The sequence below is a fragment of the Lycorma delicatula genome, chromosome 2 (genome assembly GCF_047948215.1).
Source record: "Lycorma delicatula isolate Av1 chromosome 2, ASM4794821v1, whole genome shotgun sequence".
In the NCBI taxonomy this organism is placed as follows: Eukaryota; Metazoa; Arthropoda; class Insecta; order Hemiptera; family Fulgoridae; genus Lycorma; species Lycorma delicatula.
In genome coordinates this window covers 32,202,422-32,230,329 of record NC_134456.1, presented here as the reverse complement: position 1 = coordinate 32,230,329, position 27,908 = coordinate 32,202,422, and the positions used below count along the sequence as shown (strand labels likewise).

Sequence of the window (27,908 nt, the reverse complement as noted above, 5' to 3'; positions counted from 1 at the left end):
AAAGTCTTCTTTCTTTTTCTGTTGAGGTATTTACTAGTGTCACTGCTTAGTTTAGATTTACGTATATTTTATTGTTACAAATAAAATTCGGAAATATTTAAGGCGGAATTAATTTTTTTTTGTTAGTATAGAACACATGTTCATTAATTTTCATTAAAACGTCGATAATTACGATCGATGGCGGTCGTTTGTTTATCATTTCAATCGATTGCTGGAGTTAGCTTATGAGTTATGCACGTGTTTTTGAAGTTGTATTGTGAATGTGTTAATGCAGATGATATTTTGGTGATTAATTTGTTGTTTATAAACAATGAGTGAATTCTGTAACTGGAATGTCTTTATTGGGAGCATGAATGGGGTTCTAAAAGGTCATTATAGTATTTTGTATGTTTTCCACAGATATGTTTAGTTATATTGAGGTTAGAGTATCGGGACCACCGATATTGCTTCAGAGGATGATATGAATGATTTGTAGAGTGTAAAAATGACATGTCTGACCGGGATTCGAACCCGGGACCTCCAGAATTAAAGCCCGAGACGCTATTATTCGCGCCACGGAGGCCGGCGAGGTTAGAGTACCTCCTATTCACATTTTCTTTGGGTGTCTTCTTTTTGTATACTTTCTCCCGAGTTTCAGATTATTCTCATGTACAATTTTATATATACTTTAATTTTCCGATTACAGTAATTGTTTTTCTAGTAAAAAATTTATAGTTGTTGGACGATAAAACAATATTTTTAAGAAACATTAATTCGGTTTATATTTTAGATACAGTTTTTCTTTAATTTTCCTGTAAATTTTGATTCTTATTGATAATGCAGTCAGTTACATAAAGAAAGTGTTTGCTAATTCTCTGAAGCAATACATTGATTTAATTTTAAAGATTTCTTCTGAACTTCAGATAGGAAGAATTTATTTTAACCCCTTATGACTGTTGGCATTTGTCCGTAACTTACATGCTGACTATGTTTCATAGCAAAGATATTGATTTTTTATTGAGAGAAATGTTTGCATTTTATGTTTTTAGTTCTTTAATTTTGATCACAACTTGTTGATTTGTTAAACTTTCAGATCATTTTACAAGTTGTCTGGTTTTGATGGTTGTGATCAAACCAACATTTATTATTACAATGAAAGACATTTTAGTATATTTTTGGTTTTAAATTATGTGTATAATTATGAATCCATACAGAAATAAAATCCTTAACAAAAGTCATTACACATGTACACGTGTATATTTTTTGTTTAAAAAAATAATAATTTGGTTTTTCTGAATGTATAAATATATAAATTGGACATGCAATTTGATATATGTAAATCATATAATAGTTAATGTTGACTGGTTAAGTGGATCATTATGATGTATATGAAATTATCAATAAATTTATCATAATGAATTAGAAACTAACTAACCTTTATAACCAAAATCATGCATACTGATAAACAAACAGACTCTCATTCACAATGAATTTCACATTCATAGAAAATGTGTAGTCAATCCAGGAACAAATTTTATTTTACCATAAAAGCAGGGATATGCCTACCATAGAGGACAGCTTTATCTGTCTACTGTTCATAGTAGTAGTTGTATTTCTTCTTGGAGTATTATTTTTCTTGAAATGTTAAATTATGTAGACTGGTTATGAAGAGTTCTGTACGAAACTAACCAACAATAACTAAATTATGTGCCCATAGATATGTTTATTTTTTTTTAACAATTGGTTTAAGAAATTGGACTACAAACTAAAATTAGTATAAGCTTTGGAACATAAAGTAAGATTTTACCATTAACTAACAGAATTTAGTCTAAATGGGCCCACTATATAGTAGTGCTGGTGTGCAAAAGCCAAGGTATTATGTCTGAAGAGTAAAGAAATTCCATCTCCATCCATTACTGCTATGCTAAAAACTTAACATGGGTACTGAATACAGAATCCATGTTGATTACCACTGTTAAAAGAGATTTAAATGATAGTGTTTCATCCAAAGTTATTCCTAATCCCCCTCCATTTATTGATGAATGTAACCAATGTTTTGATTACATAAGTTAACTAATGGTTGTCTTGACTGGACTGAAATACCAAAGAGCTATTATACCACTACTTTTAATTATTATAGTAAGGTAACAAAATTAGTAAATTAAAATCATACTTGGTCTGGAGTATAATGATAAAATGTATTCCTTATTGCTGATTGTTTCTCAACAGGTGGAACATCTCAGAGATTAGTGTCCTAAATATTATAGTATGTAAAGTAAATTCCAGTGGCCAAATCTATGTTTAATAAACTGATTCGTGTAGTTCACTAAAGTTAAACTATGTTGGATGCAGTTTTACTGTATAGGTTGTTGGCATTTATTATTTTATAATGACCATAACAGTCAATGTCAATTAAAATAAAACATATCTTGTAGAGGGTAGCAGCACATTCACAATTGTATGTGTGAAACATGTTACCTACCTGCGAATATTTATATAGCTTAGTGTCAGTGAAAGACACCAGTATGCACATCAGTGTTGCATCTTAAGCTGGTATAGATGTACTTGATGAGTGCCTTATTTTTAAATGATAATACCTTGAAAATATGCTTATGAGGGTGTTTTAATTTAGTGTAGATCTATATGTGATGTACCATACTAGGGTCATTCAGAAAGTTCTCAATCTGACACAATGATGGCAAAAGTAATGACTGTCATAATTGTCAAGTAGGATCCTTTAGATGGCATTTTGCAAAATCTCAGACATGTGCATTTAGTTGCTTGTTTGTGGTGATTGAATAAAGCAAAGTTTTGAAATTCTCTGAAAAATAGATGAAATTGTAGTTTGAGCTGTTACAAAGTTTTATCTTTAAAAGGTTTAATCTTGTTAGTTATATAAAAAAAGTTAGATTCCGTATTAAAGGATTCTTCCCCTTCGTTTTTGGTGGTAAAAAAGTGGGCTGTTGAATTTAAATGTGGTTTTACATCTGTTTAAGATTGTGAACAATTGGGATGCCCTAAAACCACTATGACTGTCAAAATAGATACAAAATCTAAAATGCCATATTAAATGTTTGCTGGGTGAAGGTACATGAGGTTGTTGACAGCAAACATTTTGATAGACCATGTTCACGTATTTTACACAACGCATTGGGTATAATATAGTTCTTCACTTGATGGGTGCTACATTTAACAGTTGACCAAAAACGCACTTGACTGAATACTTCTCAAGGCTGTTTAGACTTATTTAAACACAGTTCTGCTGAGTTCTATTGATGTTTTATAATAGTAGATGGATTCACCACTACATGCAAAAACCCAAACAATGGGTGGGAACAGAGGAAAGTGTGTCAAATAAAATGAAAGTTTCATATGCAGGAAAAGTTATGATGATATTTTTCAGGATTCTGATGTGATTTATTGCTATTAGATTACCTGGAAAAAGGCAGGATTATCACCAAGAAGTATTACGGTCCACTACTGGATCAATTGAAGGGTGCTATTCAAGTTAAATGTCCACATTTGACCAAAACAAAGTGCTCTTTCATCGTGATAATAGACCTGCACACACACACACATAGTTTAGTAGTTTAGTTGTTACTACAAAACTCAATTAGCACTTCCTAGTACTCACTTAGAAGCACTTCCTAGTGCTTCTAATGTTACATATTTAGCTCCCAGTGATTATTTCCTCTTCCCAAAACCTGAAGAAGTGGCGTGATGGGTGAAGATTCACTTCAAATGATGAAGTCAAAGCTGAGACAACCGCTTATTTTGCAGAGTTGGATAAGTTGAATTATTGTGAGAGTATTAAAAAGTTGAAAAGTCATGGGTCTAAATGTATCAAATTGCAAACTGACTAGGTTAAAAATAAAAAAAAAATATGAAAAATTTTGTGTTTTCTTTTTTTGGCTGAGGTCTTTCCGAATGGCCCTTGTACATCATGTCCCTTTAAAATGAGATTGATTGCCATGTTATTGAAATAAGTACAATTATTAAAGTCTGAGAGTAATGACTTTTTAAATGTGTTTCTTATTATTAGTTTTATTATTGTGTGTCTTATTGTTCTAACTTAAAATTGATATTTTGAGTCATGTATATGGTATAATTGCTGCCTTCGAGCTGGGTGAGGGGTTCGTGCTTCTGTGAACTCTTAGCTAGTTCAGAGGGCAAGAAAGTAGGACAGTCAAGGTGTCCGAAAGAAGCCTACAGTGAAGGCGAAGGCTGAGTCATAAATTCACTGATGCAAATATCTACTGAGGCATTTGCATCGGTGGCATTCCAACGAGGCCTGGCTTATTACTGTGAGATGTAAAAAGTTAGAGGGTCAAAAGACGACCTCCGTTAAAGCCCAGCAGGACTAGTAATGGAGGGGGGGTGACCGGAATCGTCACAAGGCAGGTGTTTTCTTCCCCTATGGGGATTAGGATGCCTTAGAGCTGATGTAGCTAAATTAAGGCAATCTTGACAGTTAAAAGAAAAACAATATGATCCAACCTTTGGTTAACTTGATGTAATCTTTCTATTAGATTAGTTATGTCAGGTCAAAGATAATAAATTTTCTTTCTTTATTTGTTAAAAATAAATATTGTCATTTTCAGGTGTAAGAGTATCAGAAAAGGGGATAAAAAAGATTAAAAACCTGGTAAATATTGAAAATATTGATAATAAAAATGAAATAACTTGTATCAATTGGGGAAATCAAGAAGAAAATGAAATATTAGTTGGATATTCAAATCAGGTTGTTAAAATATTTGATATTGAATCAAAAAGTTTCAGTTTTGTTAAGGAGCTTAAAGGTGGTGAAGGGTCACTCAAGGGCATTTCAAAATATTTTGGGTAGGTAATAAAATAATTTTAAATGAAATCTTTCAAAACCATTACTTGTCTATGTTATTCCTTAGTTTTATAATAAAAAAAAATTATTTTGTAAATTTTGTTTTATAAATACATTAAAATGTTGGTAGCAAATAATTGGTTGCATGATAGTGAGTCAAAAATTATCTGCACTTTTTGTTGTACAATTTATTTACACAAAGTAGGGGTTCAAGATTTATATCATTTTTCTACACAGTCATCTTCCTTATCAATCCACTTGGTCCAGTGATCCAGAAGCTTGTATATTCCTTCCAAGAAGAAGGTTTTTGGTTTTTGGCCGTAAAGCCAATTTTGAGGAAAATTGACAACCTTGCTAAGCATCCTTGAGCGGTCCAAATAGATGAAAATCAAAGAGAGCAAGATCTGAACTGTAGGGAGGATGTTCCAATACCTCAAAATTCAACTTTTTGATTGTTTGAATGATTTGGTGAGCTGTGTGTGGGTAGATGTTGTCATGATGCAACAATGCTTTCTTTGACAATTGACTTTACGGAAGCCGAGCTCGTTGGTGTATGATTTGATGGTAGATGGCAAATTATACAATCAGGATCAAATTTGGCACATGTGACTGTAGTCATACCACTCTAACCATTCATGCATAGAAGCAGTATGACAACCAAAAGGTATATTATGGTGAAAGTAGATAATTTTTTATTCATCCTTGTATGTTTTATGTATTTTTTAGAAGTTAAGGAATTAGCAGTAATTTATTTTCATTTTTTTTTATCATTTGAAACTGGTGTTTAGATTTTTATGATTTTCATTATCTTAATTACAAAGTAGTATTGTTAATTAACACAAAAAATTTTTCCAATATCATTTATTTAAAACTTTCAATCATTGAAACAGCAAAATGAATGATTTAATAAAATTAGTTTTTTTAATGACCTATTTCAAATTGTTTTCATTTGTTTATTTCTTCTGTATTTTGCACTTTAAAAGTTACTGAAGATGGTTGTAAGAGTAACAAAAAGTGTTCTGAAGTAAGTTATAAATATATTTATTAAATTTGGTTCGGTTTGTTCTTTATAAATAGTTTCAACTGCAATTCTCATAGTTAAAAATGGCAAAAACGTATCAATTAGGCTATCTTCAATCATTCACACTACATCTCAATTAATTATGATACATTTGGTAGTAAGTATTATTGTTTTATAAATATTTATGCATCAAACATATTTATTTTTATTTTCTGTTAAATTAGACTCTACATGTTAATAACATGAATAAACGACATGACACATGATTCAAACTAAAGTAATTTTTTTAAAACTATCTATCCTTCATTTTGATTACTTTTTATCTGTCCTTAGTAAAGTCTCTGTTATCTACACATTTTACACATTTATTGAATTGTATTGGAAATAGTATAAACAAAGTTAATGGACAAATCTTTTTCTCTTATGATATAATAGGTTTAAAATATCACATATCATGTAACAACCATTTTTGCATTTCACAAGGACCCTCCACAGGGAATTTCAAGATTCTGTCACAGTCTGTTGCAGAGTTGTAGTGAAAAATTCCATTTCAGTTGTGTAAGAAGTGAGTTTAACAATCCCTTCTTAGATTTGTATACAAAAAGCTTCTTGTCTAAATTTCTAACCTTAGAAGTTATTTAAGTGTGGTGATAAGTGATTGTAACAATCTGCAAATATTTTAAAATTATAAGTGAGATGTAAATTTTAATTGAAAAGGTGTTTTCATATTAAATTATCCTGTTATTAGTACCAGAAATATGTAGTTGTGTTCTTAAAGTATTCTTTAAATATTTTTTTCTGTCTTTAATGAATATCTTAAATGTTTGTAGGAAACTTCTGACTGGTGTAGAATCAGGAGAAATAAAAGTGTGGGATGTTAGTAAAAAAGTAAAAACAGAAAACAATGTTTCCATAAATGCAGGGCCATGTTTAGAAAGAATGCGCCATAGCGCTGTGAATGTACATTGTGTTGCAACTGGTGGAAAGGAAAATGATCTTAAGTTATGGGATTTGGAAAAAGGAACTTCTACTTTTACAGCTAAAAATGTAAATATTGATTTTTAAATGTTAGTTTTAATTTAATAACAAAATAAATTATTTTGCTGGTAGTGATATGCATAATGTTGTGTATATTTATTAAGTGCTGGATGATTTAAAAAAATTGATTGCAAATGCAATTTTTTTATTGACAAATAAAATTTCTTTATTCCAGAAGTTAAAGAATGCTTGCTTTATAGTGCTTGTACAAGTGACCTCTCGCTAATTATGCAGTAAATTTGATCCTTGTTGAATTAGTTGGTTCTACATGTCTACATGTCAGGTAGAAAACATTAACAGCTTCATTACTAAAAGGGAGAATTTTTTTGTTTAATATAATAAAATTTCTACTGTTTTGTGTGATAAGCCGTTGTGGGCTGTGCGTAAACAAAACTACTTCCCTTTGGACTGTTTTTAGTTTTCTCAGTCGATTTTCATCCTTTTGCTGTTCCTTCTTCTTTGCTGTCCATTTTATTTTGTTACTTCTTGATGTTGTTTCATTCTGGAATTTTTTCAGTTTTTCTGTGTTTTGTTTTTTCTTAAAAGGAATCTGTTATGCATTTCTTCTTTTTTTAATTTTAAGTTCAGATAAATATTTATCTATTTCTTTTAACTAATTTGTATTTGTTTTGCTTTTTAAAAAAATTCAGGAATGGTTTTTTCAATTCTGTCTTTGTTCAATTATTATTTTTTTTGTTAAATCATGATTTTTTAAACTTATTTAGATAAAGTGATTTTAATTGTTTATTTATTTTATATTATCTTTGTATTATAAATAAAGTAAAATCAAAGTGTTGTGAGTTTAAAACTATAAACTAGTTTTGGTCAGCATAGGAATATATACAGAATTTTTGTAGAATGTGCTTTTTTTATCAGTTTGCGATCTAAATACAGTTCAGTAAAAAGTAAAAACTTGCTGTCCATGCTGGATAAATGTGGAGTTCAGCTTTTGAGCAGGAACCACGTGCCAGAGAAAGATTATGCTGCTCTACAGGAATGACATCCTCATTGAAAGTATAAATAAGTTTTCTTTGAAGTGAAGGGAAGTAAAAAAAAAAATTAGTGGAAAAAATGAACAACAATAATTCCATAAATATCTTTTCAAATGTTACTTTATCTTGGGCATTATGTATTATTTTTTTTACTACTTACGTATATTAGTATTTTTGGTATTCCATTACTTTTTGTTTTGTTCAGTAGTAGCTTATGTAATTTTCTCATAACTTTATGTGTAATTATAATGGATATCAAAGTGAATAGACTCAATGATTCATAGATTTATACAATTGTAAAATACTACTTTGTGTAACTCAGAGTAACTCAGTTTGCAGAACTAGCAATTGAGAGAAACTTGTTTAAACAAATTATGTTATCTTTATTTTCATCACTCTTCTCTTTAGATTGGAATTCTTCATTACTAATTTGAAAAAATATTTTTGTTAACTCTTCATTCTGTGTGCAGTTAGTTAAACAATTTCAAACTATTTTTTTTATTATTTTTTTTGAAGCGTTAAGGTCTTCTTTGGACTACGATGAACCTTGGCTTGGTGAGTTTCATCTTTCTTGTTTCCCAAATTTTCTTCATCACTCACTACTAGTGTTCTTCTGTTCGCCAGTCCACTTTAAACCCACTCCATGTACCTGTTTTTGTTCTTTAAATTGCTTCCAATTATCTATTTTTTTCTTGAAAACATCCCTGTCATCTATCTGTTCTTCCAGGATGTCCATTTCCACCAGATCACTTCTGATTTCCTTAACACAATTTGTTGGTTTACTGAGTTTTGTAAGATGTTCAAAAATCAATTTTGTCAGCCTGTTTATGTCCATCCTCTTTAGGTGTCCATAAAATTTAGCTCTTTGTTTTCTTGCCGTTGTTGTGAAAGTGTTTTCTTGTAGATTTCTGCATTGCTTAAGACTATTTAGTAGAATAAATGTTCATATATAAATAAAATAAAGAGGTGACTAATAATAAAAACTATGTTTTCATCTACTATTTCTTTACCAAAAAAAGTACAAACAAAAACCCATGGAAAGTATATTTTAAATTGCTATTTTTTTTTTTTTTTTTAACAACAAATAGTGATGGCAAATGAATGAAGCCATGACTCACAGGTAATAAGTTATGAATAATGAGAGATTATAGTTCTGTGATTTCAACACAGGATCCTGGCTCATGGGGATAAAAATTTGGGGAGCATGTGAATCACTGTGCAACTGCCCATTGGCCTGTTTATATGAAGTTTTGCAAGAGTTTCTTATACCACAGGTAGATGTTAGCATCACCTGCAAGGAGATAATGACAAAATGCCCTATCTCTGTCGTTTGATTGAGGTTTGAAATTTTGAAAATATGGTGTCTTATTCTGGACAAGCACGAAGGTTTACTTTCAAACCCAGGATAAGCTCTGTTTTCTTATTTGTCAATTTAACTTTGTGAAGATGGTCGTCTTGCACCTATAGGCCAGACCTGTATTTCCCTGATGTGTAATTTTTAGCCTCAGGTTGGATTACATCCTGTTATTTATTAGTATTTCATTAGTAATTTTACCTCATGTAGTGAGTAGAGTTATTGTACCAATGCATGGCTGTTTGAGCTTAAAGTTCTGTATAAGAATGGGTCTGAACCAGATCCTCTCCTGACAAAAATGTATTGTTGTTGTTGTTGAAGTTCAACTGACGTCAAGGAGTTTCAGTGTATGGATCTCTTTGGATATGGTATGCTGAGTGTGTACCTAGATTTTGATTTTGCAGCTGTGAATGTCTGTACCTACAGACATTCACAATTTACCCAAAGTATATTAAATCTTGGTTGCAGCTTATAGCAACATTTAGTCATAGGAGGAGTTGTCAGATTACAAAATCTTAGCATTAAATATTGTTTGCAGTGATGGGATTTACAGTAGCTCCAAATTCAGTTGAGCCACCTCTGCTAATTATGAATCTTTTGTCTTTTGTATACTGTACTGTCATGAAGAGAAACCCTTAAGGGTGCTACAACATATCCAGTGGTATGAGAGATACTGTAAAGTGATATGATATAGCCTTTGTTTTGCACCAATAAAGTCTGATTGGTGTTTTTATGAAAAAAAAAATAAGGGTATTTTATTATTATTATTGTTTTTGTTGCAGGTACGTCCAGATGAACTTCAGTTACGAGTACCAGTTTGGGTTTCTGATATAGCATTTCTTCCTGAGAGCCCAAAGGTGGCAATTTCTTCTCGTCATGGTTTTGTTAGTGTTATTGTTTATTTGAGATTGTTTTTATATTTTATTTATTTTAAATCTATTGTCTTCTGTTACTTTCATTCATTAGCTAAAAATTGTATATTTATAAATGGGTTTGTTAACTGTTCTGGACATTTGCACATTGTGTAGGTTATTGTATTTAACCTATTTTAAATACAATAACAGGACAGCTATAGCTCTAGAAGGGGAAGTATTACAATCTGTTCAATTTGGGCTTATGCAATTTTCATCGGATCTTGACGTTTTGACACCTAAGGAACCCAAAAAACCACATAGAAATTTTCCAGTTGTGCGCGTGTGTGTTAGTTTGTGTAAGCCATGAATCAGAAACAGCTGTGTTGTCAAATTTTTTGTTATATCAACAAGTATGTATTGTCAGGAACACCCAGAATTCTGTAGTTTTTATGTAATGAATAAGTTATGAACAATGGTGTAGCATAGTGGGAGTGGTGGGTGGCAAAATTTTACAATAAATAATAATAATATCTTGTAGTCTGAACTAAAAATTTGAACCATTTCTTTTCATATTTTTGTCGCACCTACAATTTGGACCAATTAAAATGAGCACGGAACTTTTTATTATTTAATCTGTGCTGGATCCAGGGAAAACCCTTTCTTTAAGTGAGTGTAGTCATCTTGCTTATTCTAGTGACTGGCCACATTGTCTGTACTAATCAGTTGCCTTGCGATAATTCCCCGTGTTTTATTTTGTGCTCGGATTGTTCATGACAAATATTCAGCAAGAATTAATTCTTTCATATAAAGAATAGAGTTCAATATTGTCTAATAACACCTGCAACATCAATCATCCAATTCGCTTGACTCAGTTAACCTCAATTTATGATTTTCTTTAAATGCTTGTTGTGATTTGTGATTGTTAAATTATTGAACTTTGTTGAAAAATTTTGTTATTAATTTTATGTAATAATAACCTAATCTTGCTGATGCATCTCATAAATGTTGTGTATATATCCATAACTGGCATGCATATGTGTGAGAATGTGTGTTACAAATATGTTTATTATATTAAAAAACATACATACATGACTTCTTTATTTGTACCCTGTACGATACATTATAACAAATTTATTCTTGCCGAAAAGCTCTTTAGAATTTCTGTAAATTTTGGAGCCTTTTGGATTTAAATACCTAAATAAGGGGTTGGTGAATCTGGCCTACGCCCTGGGCGGCTGAAACTCACGCCACTGGTTATGAATTGTGTTATCTTGGGAGATGTTTTCACAAATGAAACTGTAATTACTAATCTTGTGATAAATTCATTCTTTTTATTTTCTATTTAAGGTTCAGAATTTTGGATAATTTTCTAATTTTGAGTTTTCATCAAAAATTGTTAGCATTACCTTTATTTTCTGTTCTCCTGAAAATGTGTCTTTTTAAAAATTTATTTAGTTTTATATATATGTATTATAATGTATAATTATCCTGAATTCTTATTTAAGTTTACTTGTTTTTGCATAAACATGGAATTTTTATGAGGTAGCACATTACCCCTTAGCTTGTTCTGTTTATTTTCTTGTTGATGGTATATGTAAACTCACTAGGGTATGGTGTTATGCGCCATTTCATTCAATTTCTAACTAGTATTTTCTGAATTTGAATTTGCAACTCTTGTGTTACAATAAGATAATATGAGAATATTCAGTTATATAGGGTTTGTTCTGAAAGTAAATGGATTGGCTTTGGCGCATTGAGTAGGCAGGAAAACTTGTGAAAACTGGGTGAAAACTTTTAGTGGGAGAATGTAGTAGTGTTTCTCAGCAATGCATCACAACTAACTGTTTGGCAAGACTTCAAAAATGTATTGTTTGCGTCTGTCCGAAGATTTCCTACAGCTAGATCCTCCACCATGACAATGCATCAAACCACATCGCATTGACAACAAGGAGGTTTCTGACCTACAAGAAAGTGCCAACACTGCCACAGCCACCCTACAGCCCCAACCAGTCTTCCTGCAACTTCATTTTGTTCCCCCAGATGAAAGGAGACATGAAAGGACATCAATTTATGTCTTTCATGAAGCTGTTAAAGAGGCCATGATGAGGAACTTACACAACATCCCACAACAGGAGTTCATGAAGGTCTACCAACAAAGGAAACATCTCTGGGAGTGTTGCGCAGCTGCACAAGGAGCCTGTTTAGAAGATTGTGAACTGTATTTGTTCATATCTATACTATTGTATAAAGAGGAAGAGGGGTTTTTCTTTTGTTTGAGATAAGTGAAAAAAACTACCTGATCTATTGCTACTAAATTTTTACCTATGTTTCTTGGCATAACTGAGAAGGTTTTTGGATATATTTCATCTTAAAAAAAAAAAAATATTATATATAGTAATGGTGGTTTGCTAGGAAGCAGTAACTTTAATAAATTGAATTAATGAATTGTGAACAGGATTTGAATTGAATGATTCTAAACAATCAAATGAATAATATTAAATAATAAGAGAGTTAAATTTACATTAAATAAAGTAATCTATATCTGTACTATTATATAAAAAGGAAGAGGGTTTTTGTTTGTTCGGAATAAACAAAAAAACTACCTGATCTTTTGCCATTATATTTTTACCCATGTTTCTTGGGATAATTGAGAAGTTTTTTTTTGATATATTTCATCTTGAAAGATATGTTAAATATATACATATAATATATATATATATATAATTTGAGTTTGCCAGTATCAGTATGATTACTTTCAGGACAAGCCTTGTATAAGCAGGTACTCTACTGTTAGTTTTTCTTATTTAAATTTATGAAAGACTTGGAGCATGCATTTAAAGTATCCACAAAAGATCCAGAGGCACTGAATTTTTAATATTTTGGAGTTTTCCCATTGTTATTATATATCTGTTAAATTTTCTTTTACAGATACTTGTTTTTATTCTAATCCTTTATATGTGCTACTTCTGAAAGTGAGAGAGTTGTTTATATAGTAATGACATTTTGGTTACAGTTATTTTTAAGTATTTTTTGATTATAACAATATTTTTCATACTGATATTTACATGTTTTTTTATTAAAGCTGCATTCCATAGCATACTTAGTTATCACTGCCCACTCTGCGGCTTTAGTTATAGAAAAGTGCCCTGTTGTAGTTTTGTACTGCCATCAATTTAAACATGTTTTAAATTTATCAGCTTGGGAATTGTGTGCCATAAAAGAGTTCCTTTAACATTTAGAACAGATTGAAGTTGTTTAGGTTAAAGGATGTTTTCTCCAGATTATGCATCTCACTTGCAAGATAGACAGCAATGTGTACATTATCATGCATCAATAAATGCTAATATACTGGTAACTGTAAGTCCTATTGGATCGCTAACCTTTTATGAAAGAAATTTAGGAGTCTCTTTTAGGAATTTTATTATTTGTAACTTTAATAGACAACTCTTGCAGTTGAATTAACTTTCTGATTGCTAGATATTATGTAACTTTTATTTCAAGATTATAATGTCTTACTGCAGTGTAGAAGCACAATTTCAGTTCCAGTTTTAGTCTTTTTGAGTTTGTAGTTTGAAAGAACTAATGCCTTGTATGTTCCAGGCATATGAATGTGAGTAATCATATTCATGAGTATGTTTGTACATCTAATTGAATCAGTGGTACGGTAGGACTTAGAAAATAAACAGGCTTTCTTTTGTTTGTTTGTTTGGTTTGTTGAGAATCTTATTAAAGTGCATCCAAACTGAAGAAAATGTTAATAATAAATGAATAATAAAAAAAATTCCCTTTTATTCCAGTTAACTTTTCATTTCTTGTTGGAGCAGTTTTATGTTATATTTAACAGACCATTTTTAAAACAGGAATTTTTTTTAATTACAAAAGTATTAAAAGGTATATTGATAGGTTATAAAAGGATTATTGCTTTTTCAGTCAAGTCTATTTTAAAATAGAATTGTATTAATTAAAAATTTTCTTTTAATTATATAACTTAATGTTTTAATGAAAGATCATGTATTAATCATGTTGCTTATGAAGTGTATGATACAAAAGTGCACCAACAAGAATTAAAAAAATAGCTGGCATATAAGAAAACTTTTTAATTTATCATTGAAGTATAATTTGTTGCATTATTTTATGTGTTATTATTGAGGTAATTATTTTTATTAACATTCTACAGGTGCGTTTATACGACCCAAATTCATCTTTTAGAAGACCTGTTGTAAATGTACATGTTCCTGATCAATCTTTAACTTGCATTGCTGCAGCACCAAGAGATGGGTTTGTTGATTTATTATGTACATCTAATATCTAGATCTAGATGTGGCATCTGTTTCATATCTAGAAATATCTTCATAAAATTAATGAATAATGACTGTAAATTAATATAAGTGACTTCTGTATTAATTACTTTACTAATGAAAAACTTTTTTATGATTTTCATTTTTTATTAAAATGAAATATATAAACACTACTATTTATATCTGAAGCAAATGTTACAAGTTTGTAATTGTAGTCACATTTTTACTTTTGGTGTTTTCTAATATTCCATTTATCATAGTGTTTCATTAACAGCCATAACATCCACTCAAACAGACCTTATTATATCTAGTTTTCTTTTATGTGAGTATTATAAAATATCTAGTGAGAGAGTATTATAAAAGTATAGAAAATAGTAATTATTTTGGACATTGAGATTTAAAAATACAAAAATAACTTTTATTATTTTGTCCATTAATCTGAATATACTTCATAAGAAGGTTATTTGAACAAAAGCAATGGCCTTAGCTTGAATTGAGCTGATAGAGTATCTTTACCATTAGAGAGAATAGGATCGCATGTCAGTTTTTATCCAAAATTTTGAGTCATTTGTAATGTTAGAAACAAAAAATTGAATTATTCTTCTAAATAATCTTTCTCTGTATATAATAAAATACATTGTAATTCAGGTTTTTATTGCATTCTATCTCAAGCAAATTTAAATGTGTTTTCATTTGTGTTATTATATTATGTTTTTTTCTGGGCTATGATAATGCAAAAGCATTTTATGCCTTCCCCCCAAAAAAAAATTATCCAAATATTCTTTTCTATGTTACTATTATAACCCTTTTTGATGACTTAACAGCATCTAGTCGTCTGCAATAATATATTTATTTATACATCATTAATATAATTAGAATTTATTGTTTACTTAATTATGTTATCTAAACTTGCTGTAGTTAATGAATTTAATTTTATGTCAGACAAATATATAAGATGTAAGCTTTGTTACTGTAATGATGGCTTGTAAAAGATGAATGTAGTCCTTGATAGGGCAGGATTTTTCTGTCTAAGGTTTATGCTTTCTTAGAGAGTATTGTAATTAATAAAAATTATTACATGGTGGTAGAAAATAGGCCTGGATGAAAAATAAATAAGCCTATTAGCAGATTCAGTATTTTTTTGGTATCATTTGTTCTCCTATCATGAATTGTTGACTGATTATAGGTTGGAAGAATATAAAATCTAATATAAGTTTTATCTAATTAATACTTCAATCATTGAGTAATAGTAGTGTATATTCTAAGAGAAGATTTTCTACTTTGTAATGTTAGTATATCTTACATTTTTTTAAGAGTAGCATTTGAGATGTGTAACCATTGAGGGTGTAGATCTTGGATTTCTTAAATAAGTATTGTCTTTTTATAAGCTTTTATTTAACTTGCTTTAGTTATAATCAAATCTTACAACTGCTATATCTTTTGATCTATCGTATGAAAATGAATGAAATTTGGTACACGTATGTAACTTCGATGACAATACAATACTACGGTGTTAGAATTTGTATATGACCCACTCCCTCCCCCCATGCCCTACCACTACGCTAAATTCATGCATGTTGCTGAAAAATTTTAATTCTCATCAACTATTGTATGAAAATCAATGAAATTTGATACATGTATGTAACTTCGATGTGTAAAAATAAATTTTTTTACTTTATATTTACTTTATAACCCTCTAAAAAGTAAAAAAATAAGTATTAAATCAAATTTAAAATTTTAAACAAAAAAATATAATATATTAACAAATATAAAAATGCACTGCACTGTAAAGTAAAAAATAAATTATATAAATGTCTAATAAATAACCAATAAATAAATGTAATAATTATTCAATTTTAAAATTAAAAGTAATAAAAATATTTAGTTAAATAAAAGTATGGCGCAGTTTTTATAACAATCTTTTAGAAAAAATATTTATAGACATTTGCTGTATTTTAAAATATATTTTTTGTTTAATGAGGTTGTTTAGTATATGTACATACTTTATTTATCTGTAATAAAATAACTCAAGTTAATTCTTTGATGATTCAAATTTGCACCGAGATGACCTTTAAGGGTTAATAAGATTAAAACTAAAATTTAAATTTAGAAATCTTGCACAAAGTTATTACATTTTGACGCTAACCTGAAAAATTATTAATTATTATCGTTATTATAATTGTAATCGTAATTATGAATTCATTAAATAAAAATTCATAATTAATTAAAATGAAACTTTTAGCGAAAAGAGTGCGTTCAATTTGGCTTAGATTACAAGCAAAATTCGAAGATGAATTTCAATATGTGAGAACACGTACAAAGAAAGCGAGTGGGTGCATTTTCCCAGATTGTTACTTGTAGCTAGTCGTCTCAACTGGAGAGGTTCCAGCAGACCTTTCCGCCTCCTCGCATCATTATTGAAAATGAAAATGAAGATTAATTGTTGTAAAAATAAATGTTGTGTTGTTTTAAATAAATTAAAAAAACTGCACCACGCTTTTATTTAACTAAATATTTTCATCACTTTTAATTTTAAAATTTAATAATTGTTACATTTATTTGTTGGTTATTTATTTATTAGATATTTATATAATTTATTTTTTACTTTTCAGTGCTTTTTATATTTGTTAATATATATATTTTTTTTGTTTAAAATTCTCAATTAGATTTAATTCTTATTTTTTACTTTTTAGAGGGTTTTTCTAATTTGTTTCCTTTTTTTATTAATGTTAATATTAATATTAGTTAAATATAAGCTTTTTTAAAAAATAATTTTTTATATGTAATCAAATATATTTTTGTAATTTTTTTTTTGTATTTTTTTTCAATTAAATTTGATTATGAAAAATAAATGATTTATATAAGCTCTTTTATAAATAAGAAGATAAAAACAAATTAATATGTGATAAATAATAGTGCTGTAGATATAAACTGATTTTATTTGTCGTGAAGAGTGCTGTTGAAAATACAGGTTGTGTATTAATATATGTCCGTCAAAGAATAATGAATAAAAAAATGTGTTCTTCATGATGCCTGAATTCTCTGAGTATTCTACTGACCATCTAGTTCATGCAAGGCTAATAGCTAATTCAGAATTTTTATGGATTGATACTTTCATTCTCCTTTTACTATTATTTGCTCACTCTTAATTAGTAATATTTTTACTAACTGAGAATTTTTTTTGCAGTCATGTCGTAGTAGGCAGTGGGACTGGTCATATGTTCCTTGTTGATCTACGAAATAAAGGCATTTTGTTAAACCATTACAAAGGATTTGTTGGTGGAATTAAACAGATAGCATGTCCACCAAAAGAGCCTTATATAATCTCTGTTGGGTTGGATCGAAATATTCGTGTACATAACCTTAATAAACAACTTATGTTTAAGGTAAGATATTTTTTCATTATATATATTTATATTTTTTTACTCCCTTTAGGAATCATGAAGTGATTATAAAGGATCCTTTTCTTGTTTTTTTTCTTTTAGAAAATCTTTTGTTTATTTATTCTCAATTTATGTACAACAAAATGAAAACAAATAACACTTACATAAAGGAGTAATTTTTACATTAAAATTGTACTATGCAATTACAAGTTATTAATTTTTTTCTTTCCTTATTTTCCTGTGATTTTTTTTATTAGTCTTCTTCATGTTAGGTTTTCAAATAAACATAACATGAAAATTACTTCCTATAGCCTAAAGTCTGTGTGTAGCGAAGAAGAAGTAGTATATTCTCTTAGTTATTGAGTAAATTAAACCTGCTGAAGTTACCCTATTGAACAGTAATTGATATGAAGTAATCTGATCTTTTGGTAGAGACAACAAAATAAAAAAAAACATTTTTGATTGGCTTTATTTTGTAAGTCTCATGTTGACAATGTAATCTGTTATAATTTTGTTATCATTTGCAGTAATTGGACCTAATTTTGGTCTTTAGTAAATAACAAATGAATAAATAAATTTCATTTTCCAAAAAAAATAAAAAAACAGTAGAAAATAACTGCTAGGAAAATGAATAATCAGTAAATTTAAATCCTATGACATTCAAGTTAAAGCAAAAAAGGATGCTCAGATTTTTACACAGGAGTGGTAGGTTAGAGAATTTATAAAGAAAAACAGGTAGTTTAGGTTTAGATTAGTTAGAGCTAAAGAGGTATAATAGCTAGTATGAAAGCAGAATTTTTCTGTCTGAATTTTTGTGGAATTATTGGACAAGTATAATGATGAGCAAGAAGATTTACATGTGTGTGTACTAAGTAAACAGTATACTGTACGCACTGTAGTCAGGAATCAATGCTATTTTAGTCAGAGATTGAGATATTCAGAGTTCAGGCCAGTGTAAATATTGATATTTTCCATAGCAAAAGATGAAGGTATATAAAAAAATATTTGAAGTAGTACTACAAGAAAGTCCTTTGTTTACCAATAAAACCGTAAAAGTTGGATATACTCATGGATGGCTTAAGGGACATGTTTTGTTTTGAGTAATTAAGATAACCGTAAGGAAGTGATTTCAAAAGGATAAACAGTTATGGAAAATGATCATTATTTAGTTGAATGGAATGTAAGATATTAAGAAACAGAAGAAAAAAGATTTGGAACATTGGTTACTGACATATTAAAGAGGATAATGTAAAGAAATTTAAACAAACTAAAAATGATTGAAAAAGCAAGTTGTGTGGAAAACATGTTAGAGAACATATTAGAGCCTTTATTGAAATAACTGTGGTAGTATTACCTGAATTTTTTGAGTGATATGGGATTGAATGTGCTTTATGAATGAGCACATAGAATATATTTTAAAGCTGGACAAGTGCCCTCATTTACTAATAAATACTTAATAATTTTATGTAATATATAAAATTTTATACAATGTGTAATACAATGCAATCGGAAAGTTATTGTGCAGTGGAATTATGGAAGTGTAATGACAAAACTTTCTTTATTATTTCTTTGTATTTTTATTTCATTATTTTATAGAAACGGCTATTACAGTAACTGGAGTAGTTTATAAAAGGTAAGGAGATCATTTTCAAATGACCTCCTCCAACATCAGTACAACACTGCACACTCAGTTTGTTTTCAAACACTTCAAACCACCTGATGTATTGGAATGTCTCGTACTTATGTTGTTATTACAGTTTTAAGTTTGTCAGTCGTGTGTGGTCTGTTGTGATTGTGACTTGTTTTGCTACCCCCATAGAAAGTAGTCTAAGGGAATCAGATTGGGTGATCGTGCAGACCACAAACCCCTCAAAATAATTTGTTCATCAAAGACATTTCGTAAAAACGTCGACCTGTTAGCTGTCTGTGCTGTGGTGCCATCTTGTTGGCATTAACTGTGATTGATTTCAATTTCTGTTAACTGACTAATGAAGTTTGTTAAAATAATACAATAATGATCACTATTAACTGTATTTTCAAAAAAAAATATTGGACCCACAATGCACGTTTTATTCACACTGTCCCAGACTCCAGTGTTTGCTTTTTATGAAGATTGTTTGTGTAATGCATGAGGGTTAGTTGTCGACCACAATCATCTATTTTGTGAAATACTATATCCTCCCATATGAAACCATGCTTCATCGGTTAAAAAGTAATTTGAGGATACCTACAGAATTTTGGTTAATAAAACGATTAAACCATTGACAATAATTTATTAGTTTGACATAATCTGTAGGTGTCAGTTCTTGAGCACACATTACTTTATAGGGGAAAAGTTTCAGTTCTTTTCTTACAGCTTTATATGCGGTAACAAGTCCGATATCTTGCTGTTGTGCTAACTTATACATTTACTTTGACGAACTTTCAGCTATAGCATCCAAAATATTAAGCATCTTCTGCTCATAATATCATGTTATGATAAATGAAACAACAAGAAACAAAATGAAGCATGTTCACTCACAACTCAACAACTGACATCATGGTTTATTACTGAGCAATGCCCAATGTACCCACAGGGCAATCAACCTAATGCCAAAAGAACATAATGCATAAGAACATAACGTTACTTTATGGCATTTTACTTGTATACAGAATTGACTTATAGTCATATAAAATATTGTAAATTTTTAGGAAAATAGGCTTGAAATGCAGAGAAAGAAAAGATAACCTTCAAACTTGAGTTGCAAATTAAGTTGTTTTTGAAATATAAGAAATGTATATCAGAATCAGGTAGCTTTGATTTGGTAAAAGAAGATTGAAAAGTGTGCTCCAAAACAGATGGATCGATGTGGGGTTGTAATCGATTTCTAATTTTTCAACTTGTGTGTAGAAAAAAGCTATAAAGAAATTGAAATAAATATGTAGTTTATGGAGTAACTACTAAGGAGTCCAAAATAAAGGTATTTGCTGTTGATTTCTTTTTTTTTCTTTTTTTTAACTAAACATGATTTAAAAGAAATAGTGAGCAATGTACTGGGAGTATTAAAAAAAATTAAAACAGAAATAATAAAATAAGACAGAAAAGAGAGTAATGACTGTTCATGGATAATGAAGAACGAACAGTTGGAAAGCTAGAAAGGTGAAGACTAGAAGCTTTTGAAGTGTGTTATATAGAAGAGTACTGAAAATTAGATGGAGTGATGAAGTTAGAAATAGAGAGGAATTGAAAAAATTGAAAAAAATTGTAAATTCTTAGTTGAAGAAAAACAAGGCTGGTGGATCATATACTAAGGAAACCAAGATTAACATTAGAGAAAAGTAAAGATTAGAATTTGAAAACAAATAATTGAAGACTTTGGATGCACCAAACTATAGAGATTAAAAGGTAGCTTAAAATAGAAAAAATGGAAATTCTCATTTTAAATTATTTTTTTATTATCACTGATGACAAGAAGTATAATTAATTGTTTATAAGATATTCTAGTATAGTTTACAAAATGTCTCATAAGTAATTTAATTTTTGTAATTGTGATGTTTATTTTCTCTTATAAATATGTGCAGAGTATGACCTTAATGTTTTGAAAAACAGTTATAAAATGTGAAACAAAGAGTTGCAATAAGAAAATCACTTTTTTCCATCATTTCTTCATTCCATGTTACATTTTTATTTCATCATTTTTGTATACATTTTCAGTTTGAATATATTTTAATAACATATTTTATGGAGAAGTAATAAAGTTTCCAGTTTTGCTGTTGGGGGACCCTTTATAAGATTCTTTGTATTCTTGCATTTACTGTTGTAAATGCCATGCAAGATATTGTGTTATTAAAATATAATGATCAATATTGATAACTTTTATTATGTTTAATGAGTTTTAAATTATAACCATAATCAATAAAATGCATTTGCATAAATTATTGTTTATGGAATGTTCTATTGATTTTTAAGATAAAAATGAATTGATTTTTCTGTTTGCAGGAATATTTGCAATCACGTTTGACATGTGTTTTATTACGTTCAAATTTTTCTATGATTGAACAAGAAAGTTATGAAGAAATTGAAATAAAAGAAGAAATAGTAGAAGTAAAAGAGGAGAAAGATGAAGAATACATTAAAGAAAGCACAGAAAATGAAAAGGATCAAGAATATGAAGAGATATTTAAGAATATGGAAACTGTTGGTGAGAAAAGAAGTAAGCTGCAACATAAGAAGAAAAGGAAAAAACATAAGCATTGTGAATAAATTTACTTTTTTTAAAGTAAAAACTTGTTTTTAAATAAATAGTAACTATTAATATTTTTTATTTATTTTATTTTATTCCTCTCTGATATATTTTGGTGCTCTTATTACAAAAATTAGATTCACATTTCTAAAAGGCATTTGGTAAAGTGGATTTTCTTAAACTACTTAAGAAAAGTAGGGAAAAAGAAAAATACTGTTGAAGTACAAACAATGAAGATTACATATGATATTCCTTAACAATAATAGCAAGCAAGTTAGGAGTGGCATGTTTCTTTAAAGAAAGGAATGAGAAGGATTTAGTCTTTCCCAGTAATTCTACTTTTTGTTTTTATTTATCCTTGTAGTTTATACATGAAAGTGAGCATTTATGAAAACCCTAGAATGTAAGATTAATTTTTTAATTGTTCTTTTGCCTAGAACCACTAAAAAATTAAAGCGATGAACTTCAAAGACTAATTGGTAGGATAGAAATACAGATTAAGGATGAGATCAGATATATCTTTCCTGCATCTGATTAGCACAAGCAAGAAGAGCTTTTATGCAGAAGATTGTTGTTATCTAATGTAGTTGATGGCATAGTTTGAGTGAATTTTTTTTTAGCACCGAGACAGTTAGCTGAGTTTGAAATGTTTAAAATCACAAAATTTTAAAATAAATTTGAGAAGAGAGATTATTGTAGAATATTTTAAAATGAAAAAAAAAAGATAGTGGGGCATATATTAAGATTTAAAAATTTAATTATTTGAAGAAGGAAGTAGTAGTTATAGAAATGGTAAAGAGTTTCGGAAAGTGAAATACATATCCTCAACCAGTTAAAGGATAGAAGAATGTTGAGATTAATAGTAGAACAGAAAGGAGTAGAAAAATAATATTAAATTAATTACTCTTTTTCTTTAAAGTTCAAATTAATTCCGATGGGAAGTCTTACTCTTTAAGACTTTGGGGGTTGGCGTCTCCATGGCCCTAGCCTCTGCAGCTTTTCTTCCCACTTCACACCGAGAGCTGCTTAACTCTTTACACATACTCCAAGAACACATACTACACCAAGAAACTATGCAATTTACAATATATAACCTTATACAGCAACACAACTTCTTATACTGTTTCTACTTATACTTAAATTAAGTGGTGTTGTAGCTCATTATGAAATGCAACTGTAACCTAAAGTGGAAAATTTTGTGTCAATGGGTGAATGACTGTATGTAGTGAGTCTCAAGCAATGTCCTCTGGGCACGAAGGAGAACCCAGTTGTATGCAACCTTAGCTCTAGTATGTGCGTGCTCTGCTGGAGTGGTCTATTAAATCGCCGGTATTTGTGGGAACTGTATTGCAGTCCTAAGTAATCTTTTGATGGTTGTTGGTCCACTTGAAAAAATCTTCAAACTGGGAGTTTAAAGAGACTTCAACTGACCTTGTCAGCCGAAGATCTAGTTAATAATAAGGAAATGAGTAATGTTATCGAGGGGGTTAAATTTTCCTGTATCAGGTTCTTGTTGCTGAGGTACAAAGAGGAAGGTAAATCTTTTGCTAATGTTTCTGCCTTCCTGTTTAATAAGTCCATCATTACAGTTTGTAATCTCCAAAATCTGAAAAAAACTTAGGAGTAGTGCCCTTCTGATGGAGGTTTATAATGAAGTGTAATCTAGAAAACTTGTAGCCCTTAAGTGTATAGGGAAGGATGGATGACGGTGGAGCCACATAGGATGCTCAATTTCAGCAAGGTAATCTTTTGCTGTGATTTGGCTGACATTGAGATGCCTGAAATTACAGAAGAGTTGTCACTGCAGTCAATCATATCTGTGCAGAGGATTATGAGAAAGGAGAATGGTGATGATGTACTAACATCTTCGCTTGTTCTAACTTTTTCTATTCCTACCATTCCTGATCGAATAAAGATTTGTTTCCTTTCTGTTCATGTATAGTCAAATATACCAAACCAAAGATGCTGCTTTCAGTGTCAAGGTTTTGGTTACGAGAAAGATGGTTGCACAAAGGAACAAGTTTGTGTTTGTTGCGGCTATACGGGACATGATGGTAACACATGTGTTGAAATAGGAAAAATGTGTTAATTGTGAAGATCCACATTTGGCAAGGTCATGAAAATGCCCCCTTTATAAGAAGAAAAGGCTATATTAGAAGTCTGTACCGAGCAGAAAGTGTCCTATCCTGTGGCTCATCAGGAATACAGAAAATCCCTCAATATGAGGAATCCTGTAAAGCCTGGTGGTAGTTTTGTCCAGGCTCTCTCTAACAATATACAAAAAGAGAATGAATAGCTGTCATTCAAAAACTAACTAAAATTGTAAATGCTTTTATCAGACCAAGTAAAGTCCTTCACTGCTGCTATTACAGCATTGAGTACTGGCAAGAAGATAAACTAACAGGGGGTGTTGTGCTAGAAAAACCATGGTGGTTTATCTAAATCCACTTTAGTCTTTACACCATCACATAAAGTTCCTGCTGCACCAATTACATAGCAAACAACCAAGATCCCTGTTAAGGGATCTATTAAAACATTATCACTTGGTGTGGTACCTTCATCTTCCCAGGCTTTGATGTCTTCTCCACCATCTTGAGATTTCTACAAGGATTTAGTGATGGATGAAGAACCTGAAGAAACTAAGCACTTCTTGAAGATCAGGAAAAACCGGATAGTATTTGATAATTAATTTGCATGTACAATTTTTATATATGTAATGGGAAAAGTATTTTCTACGGCTACAAATATTATTTGGTGGAATGTTTACAGTCTGTTCTCGCTGGGAGGATGTTGAAGTTCTATTGAAGGAAAAAATCCTTTAATACTGTGTCTGCAGGAGACTGGATGATGCATCCTTTTGCAGTTACGTCTGCGAAAGATGCGACATCAAACTGTGGGCAGAGGGTGTGAAGGTGTGGCTGTTTTCCTGAAGGAAATTGTATTAGCTACACATATTCCACTAGTGACAATCATATTGATGCTGTAGTTTACCTGGATGGCTTTAAAAACATTAATTCTATTGGTTGTGGTTTTATAGTTGGTAATAGAACATTCACATGTGTGGCCTTCCCAGCATTGTTAGTGTTTTCGTTACGGTGCAGTATGCTATTAATAAGGCCTTAAATATAATTAACCCATCCTTCGACACGTCCCTATCTGTTCAGATTCCACGAGTGCCTTACCACGTGATATTGGAATTTTAGGCAATGTACGCACTGTTAGTGTGGCAAAAAAGGCTTCTTTCCAGCCTCCTTTCAGTAATCGAGTTGTTGCCTATTATACGGTATTGTGTTGGAAGTTTAAACTAGGGGCTAATTTTCAAAATATCGTAGAAAACAATGAGACAATATTAGTAATGTTTTACAATTTCTTAGGGCCGTCTATTTATATTCAAATATTTGATATTTACTATAGTATGTTTCTCATATTCATGCCATTTGGCATATGGCAGATGGTAATTTTATTGTTTTAATTTAAATTATTAATGTAATATTTCATTGTGGTTTTGTTTCGCTTGTAGCATGACATAGGATTTTTCCATTTATGCTGTTTTTTAATATTCTAGATTTTATTTTTTAAGTTAATTTTTAATATTTATTTATACTTGTTTACTATATAAATATAGTGTACGCGTGCTGATGACGATACTTAGTTGTGCGCCCAGAAAAAAAATCTTTGAAATTTATATTTGGGTTGCCTGGTATATTTAGAAGAACAGTCGTTTCCTACAGGATGACGCTTGTTTTAATGCACCATATATTACTTTAAATATGAATGAAAAGATAAATTTTTCTTTTCCCAAGCATTCTTTTTTAGAATGTACTTTTATTAATAGATTTAATTTTTGCATAATTATTTTCTTGAGCTGTTGCGAAATTGATTTACAGAAAAATTATTGTTTTTTTTTAATTATCTAGTTATTGCTTATTATCTTGATTAAAAAAATGTTGAGATTAAAGTGTTTTATATTGGTTTAAGAATAGTTTTATAAAATGGAATGTGTATAATTATTTCAGATAATATGACATAAGCTATTTTTATTACCTTGTTTTTTCTCTATAAAACAGCATTCAATTTCTTCTCTTTTTACTGATGTTTAAAAGTGGAATAAATGATTTGAGTTATTTTTATGATTTCAGTTAAGTTTGAATAATATACAACAATATACCTGTTAGTATCTTTTTTACTTCCTTGTACCAAGTAAAGAAAGTATTGTAATTGCAAAAATTTTTGGTTTTCAGATTTCAATAGAAATATCCATTTTGACTAGTTTCGGCATGACATCTGTACATACATGTATGTATATATATATATGTCTTGTATAACTCAAAAATGACTAGCCGTAGAATGTTGAAATTTTGGATTTAGGACTGTTGTAACATCTAGTTGTGCACCTCCCCTTTAGATTGCAATCGAATAAACCAAAAATTTCCAAAAAAGCCTAAAAATTTATAACTTTTATAACTAGATGTTACAACATTCCTAAATCCAATATTTCAACATCCTACGGCCAATCTTTATTGAGTTATGCGAGATACATATGTATGTACATACGTATGCACAGATGTCACATCGAAACTAGTGAAAATTGATATTTTCGTTGAAATTTGAAAACCAAAATTTTTTGCGATTACAATACTTCTTTTTACAAGATTTAGATAAAATATCAGATAATAATAACTGTAGGAATAATAATTTACAGAATAGCCAGACTGAAAATAAAGTAACAGTTAATTTACAAACAGAATTTTGTGTATCTAGTGCATCAAACTCAGAATTGGCAAGAGGTATAGATTGCAAGAGTGCAATTTGAATAGGACAGAGATTCTCTATGGTGACTGCAGGGATGTGGGTAGCTAGTGATATCCTTGTAGCTGATATCCCGTCCTGCATGAAGATAGCAACTCCACCACTTTCTCTGCTGTCTACAAGACAGTTATACCTCTCATAGAAATGGCCTCTGAGAGTTACTACATATTGTTGTAGGTTGAAGGTGCGTTTCCTGGAAGCATATTACTAAAGTTTCTTGTTCACATATCAATATCCTAATGTATTCAATCTGGGAACGAAGACCTTGAATATTCCACTGGATAATGTTCATAAATGAAGGTAATTAACTGTAGGTATATATAGATATGGAATTACAGATGTACAAAAATTACTTATAGGTGATTCTGATTTTCTGTTGTAAATAACGCTATGCAGATTATTTGTAGAATATTTTCCAGTTTTTCTTTCTTGTGTTTATAACTTTTATGAAGTGCTTTGCTTGTTCTGGCACTTCGTACCCTACATTATCCTTGAAGAGACCTCAAGATGGTGGTGGGGATTTGGAAGCCTGGGAAGCTGGATATACTGTACCAGGCGTTGATTTTTTGGTAGATCTCTTTAAAGGGATCTTGGTAGTTTACTGCGTTGTTGATGCAGTGGGAATTTTATTTGGCAGTGTAGCAATTAAAGCGATTTCAGTAAACCACTGTCAGCCTTTCCATTAATACCATTCTTTTTGCATGTGGTTCCCTTTTCTGGTTCAGTGTTCTTTCTTGTCTCAGTTATCCCCCCATTCACACAAGAAGCAGAGATATTTGGTGTATCCTCCCTTCTGCCCAAGAAGCACAGAAATTACTTTTAGGTCACCACATATTATCCATTCATGATCACAGTATTTCAGTTTGACAAGAACTAATTCTAAATTCTCATAGAATCCTTTCAGATGCACAGTGTCCTACTGGCACTGAAGCATATTTGTTGCCATTATGAAGAATAACAGCTTTGAGGCTTTTTCTGAATGAGTCAATAAACAGCCTTTATTCATTCACATCATATTTTATATTCAACTGCTCCATTAAACCAGGAACATTGTTACAATAAACTATATCTTCAGAAAAGTACAAAGTAAAAACATTTTCTCTGTTTCTCTACCATGAGA

At 30.1% G+C, this 27,908-nt stretch overlaps 1 protein-coding gene across 1 annotated transcript; it reads left to right on the top strand.

The window, feature by feature from the left end:
* Positions 1 to 160: 160 nt before the first annotated feature.
* On the top strand, positions 161 to 22,056 carry l(2)k09848 (WD repeat domain 74 lethal (2) k09848). Its single transcript, XM_075358596.1, has 7 exons — positions 161 to 368; positions 4,581 to 4,818; positions 6,668 to 6,884; positions 10,004 to 10,105; positions 14,253 to 14,353; positions 17,561 to 17,759; positions 21,736 to 22,056. The coding sequence occupies exons 1-7, from the start codon at positions 311 to 313 to the stop codon at positions 21,997 to 21,999; spliced, it is 1,179 nt and encodes a 392-aa protein (XP_075214711.1). The 5' UTR covers positions 161 to 310; the 3' UTR covers positions 22,000 to 22,056.
* The last annotated feature ends 5,852 nt before the right edge of the window (positions 22,057 to 27,908 follow it).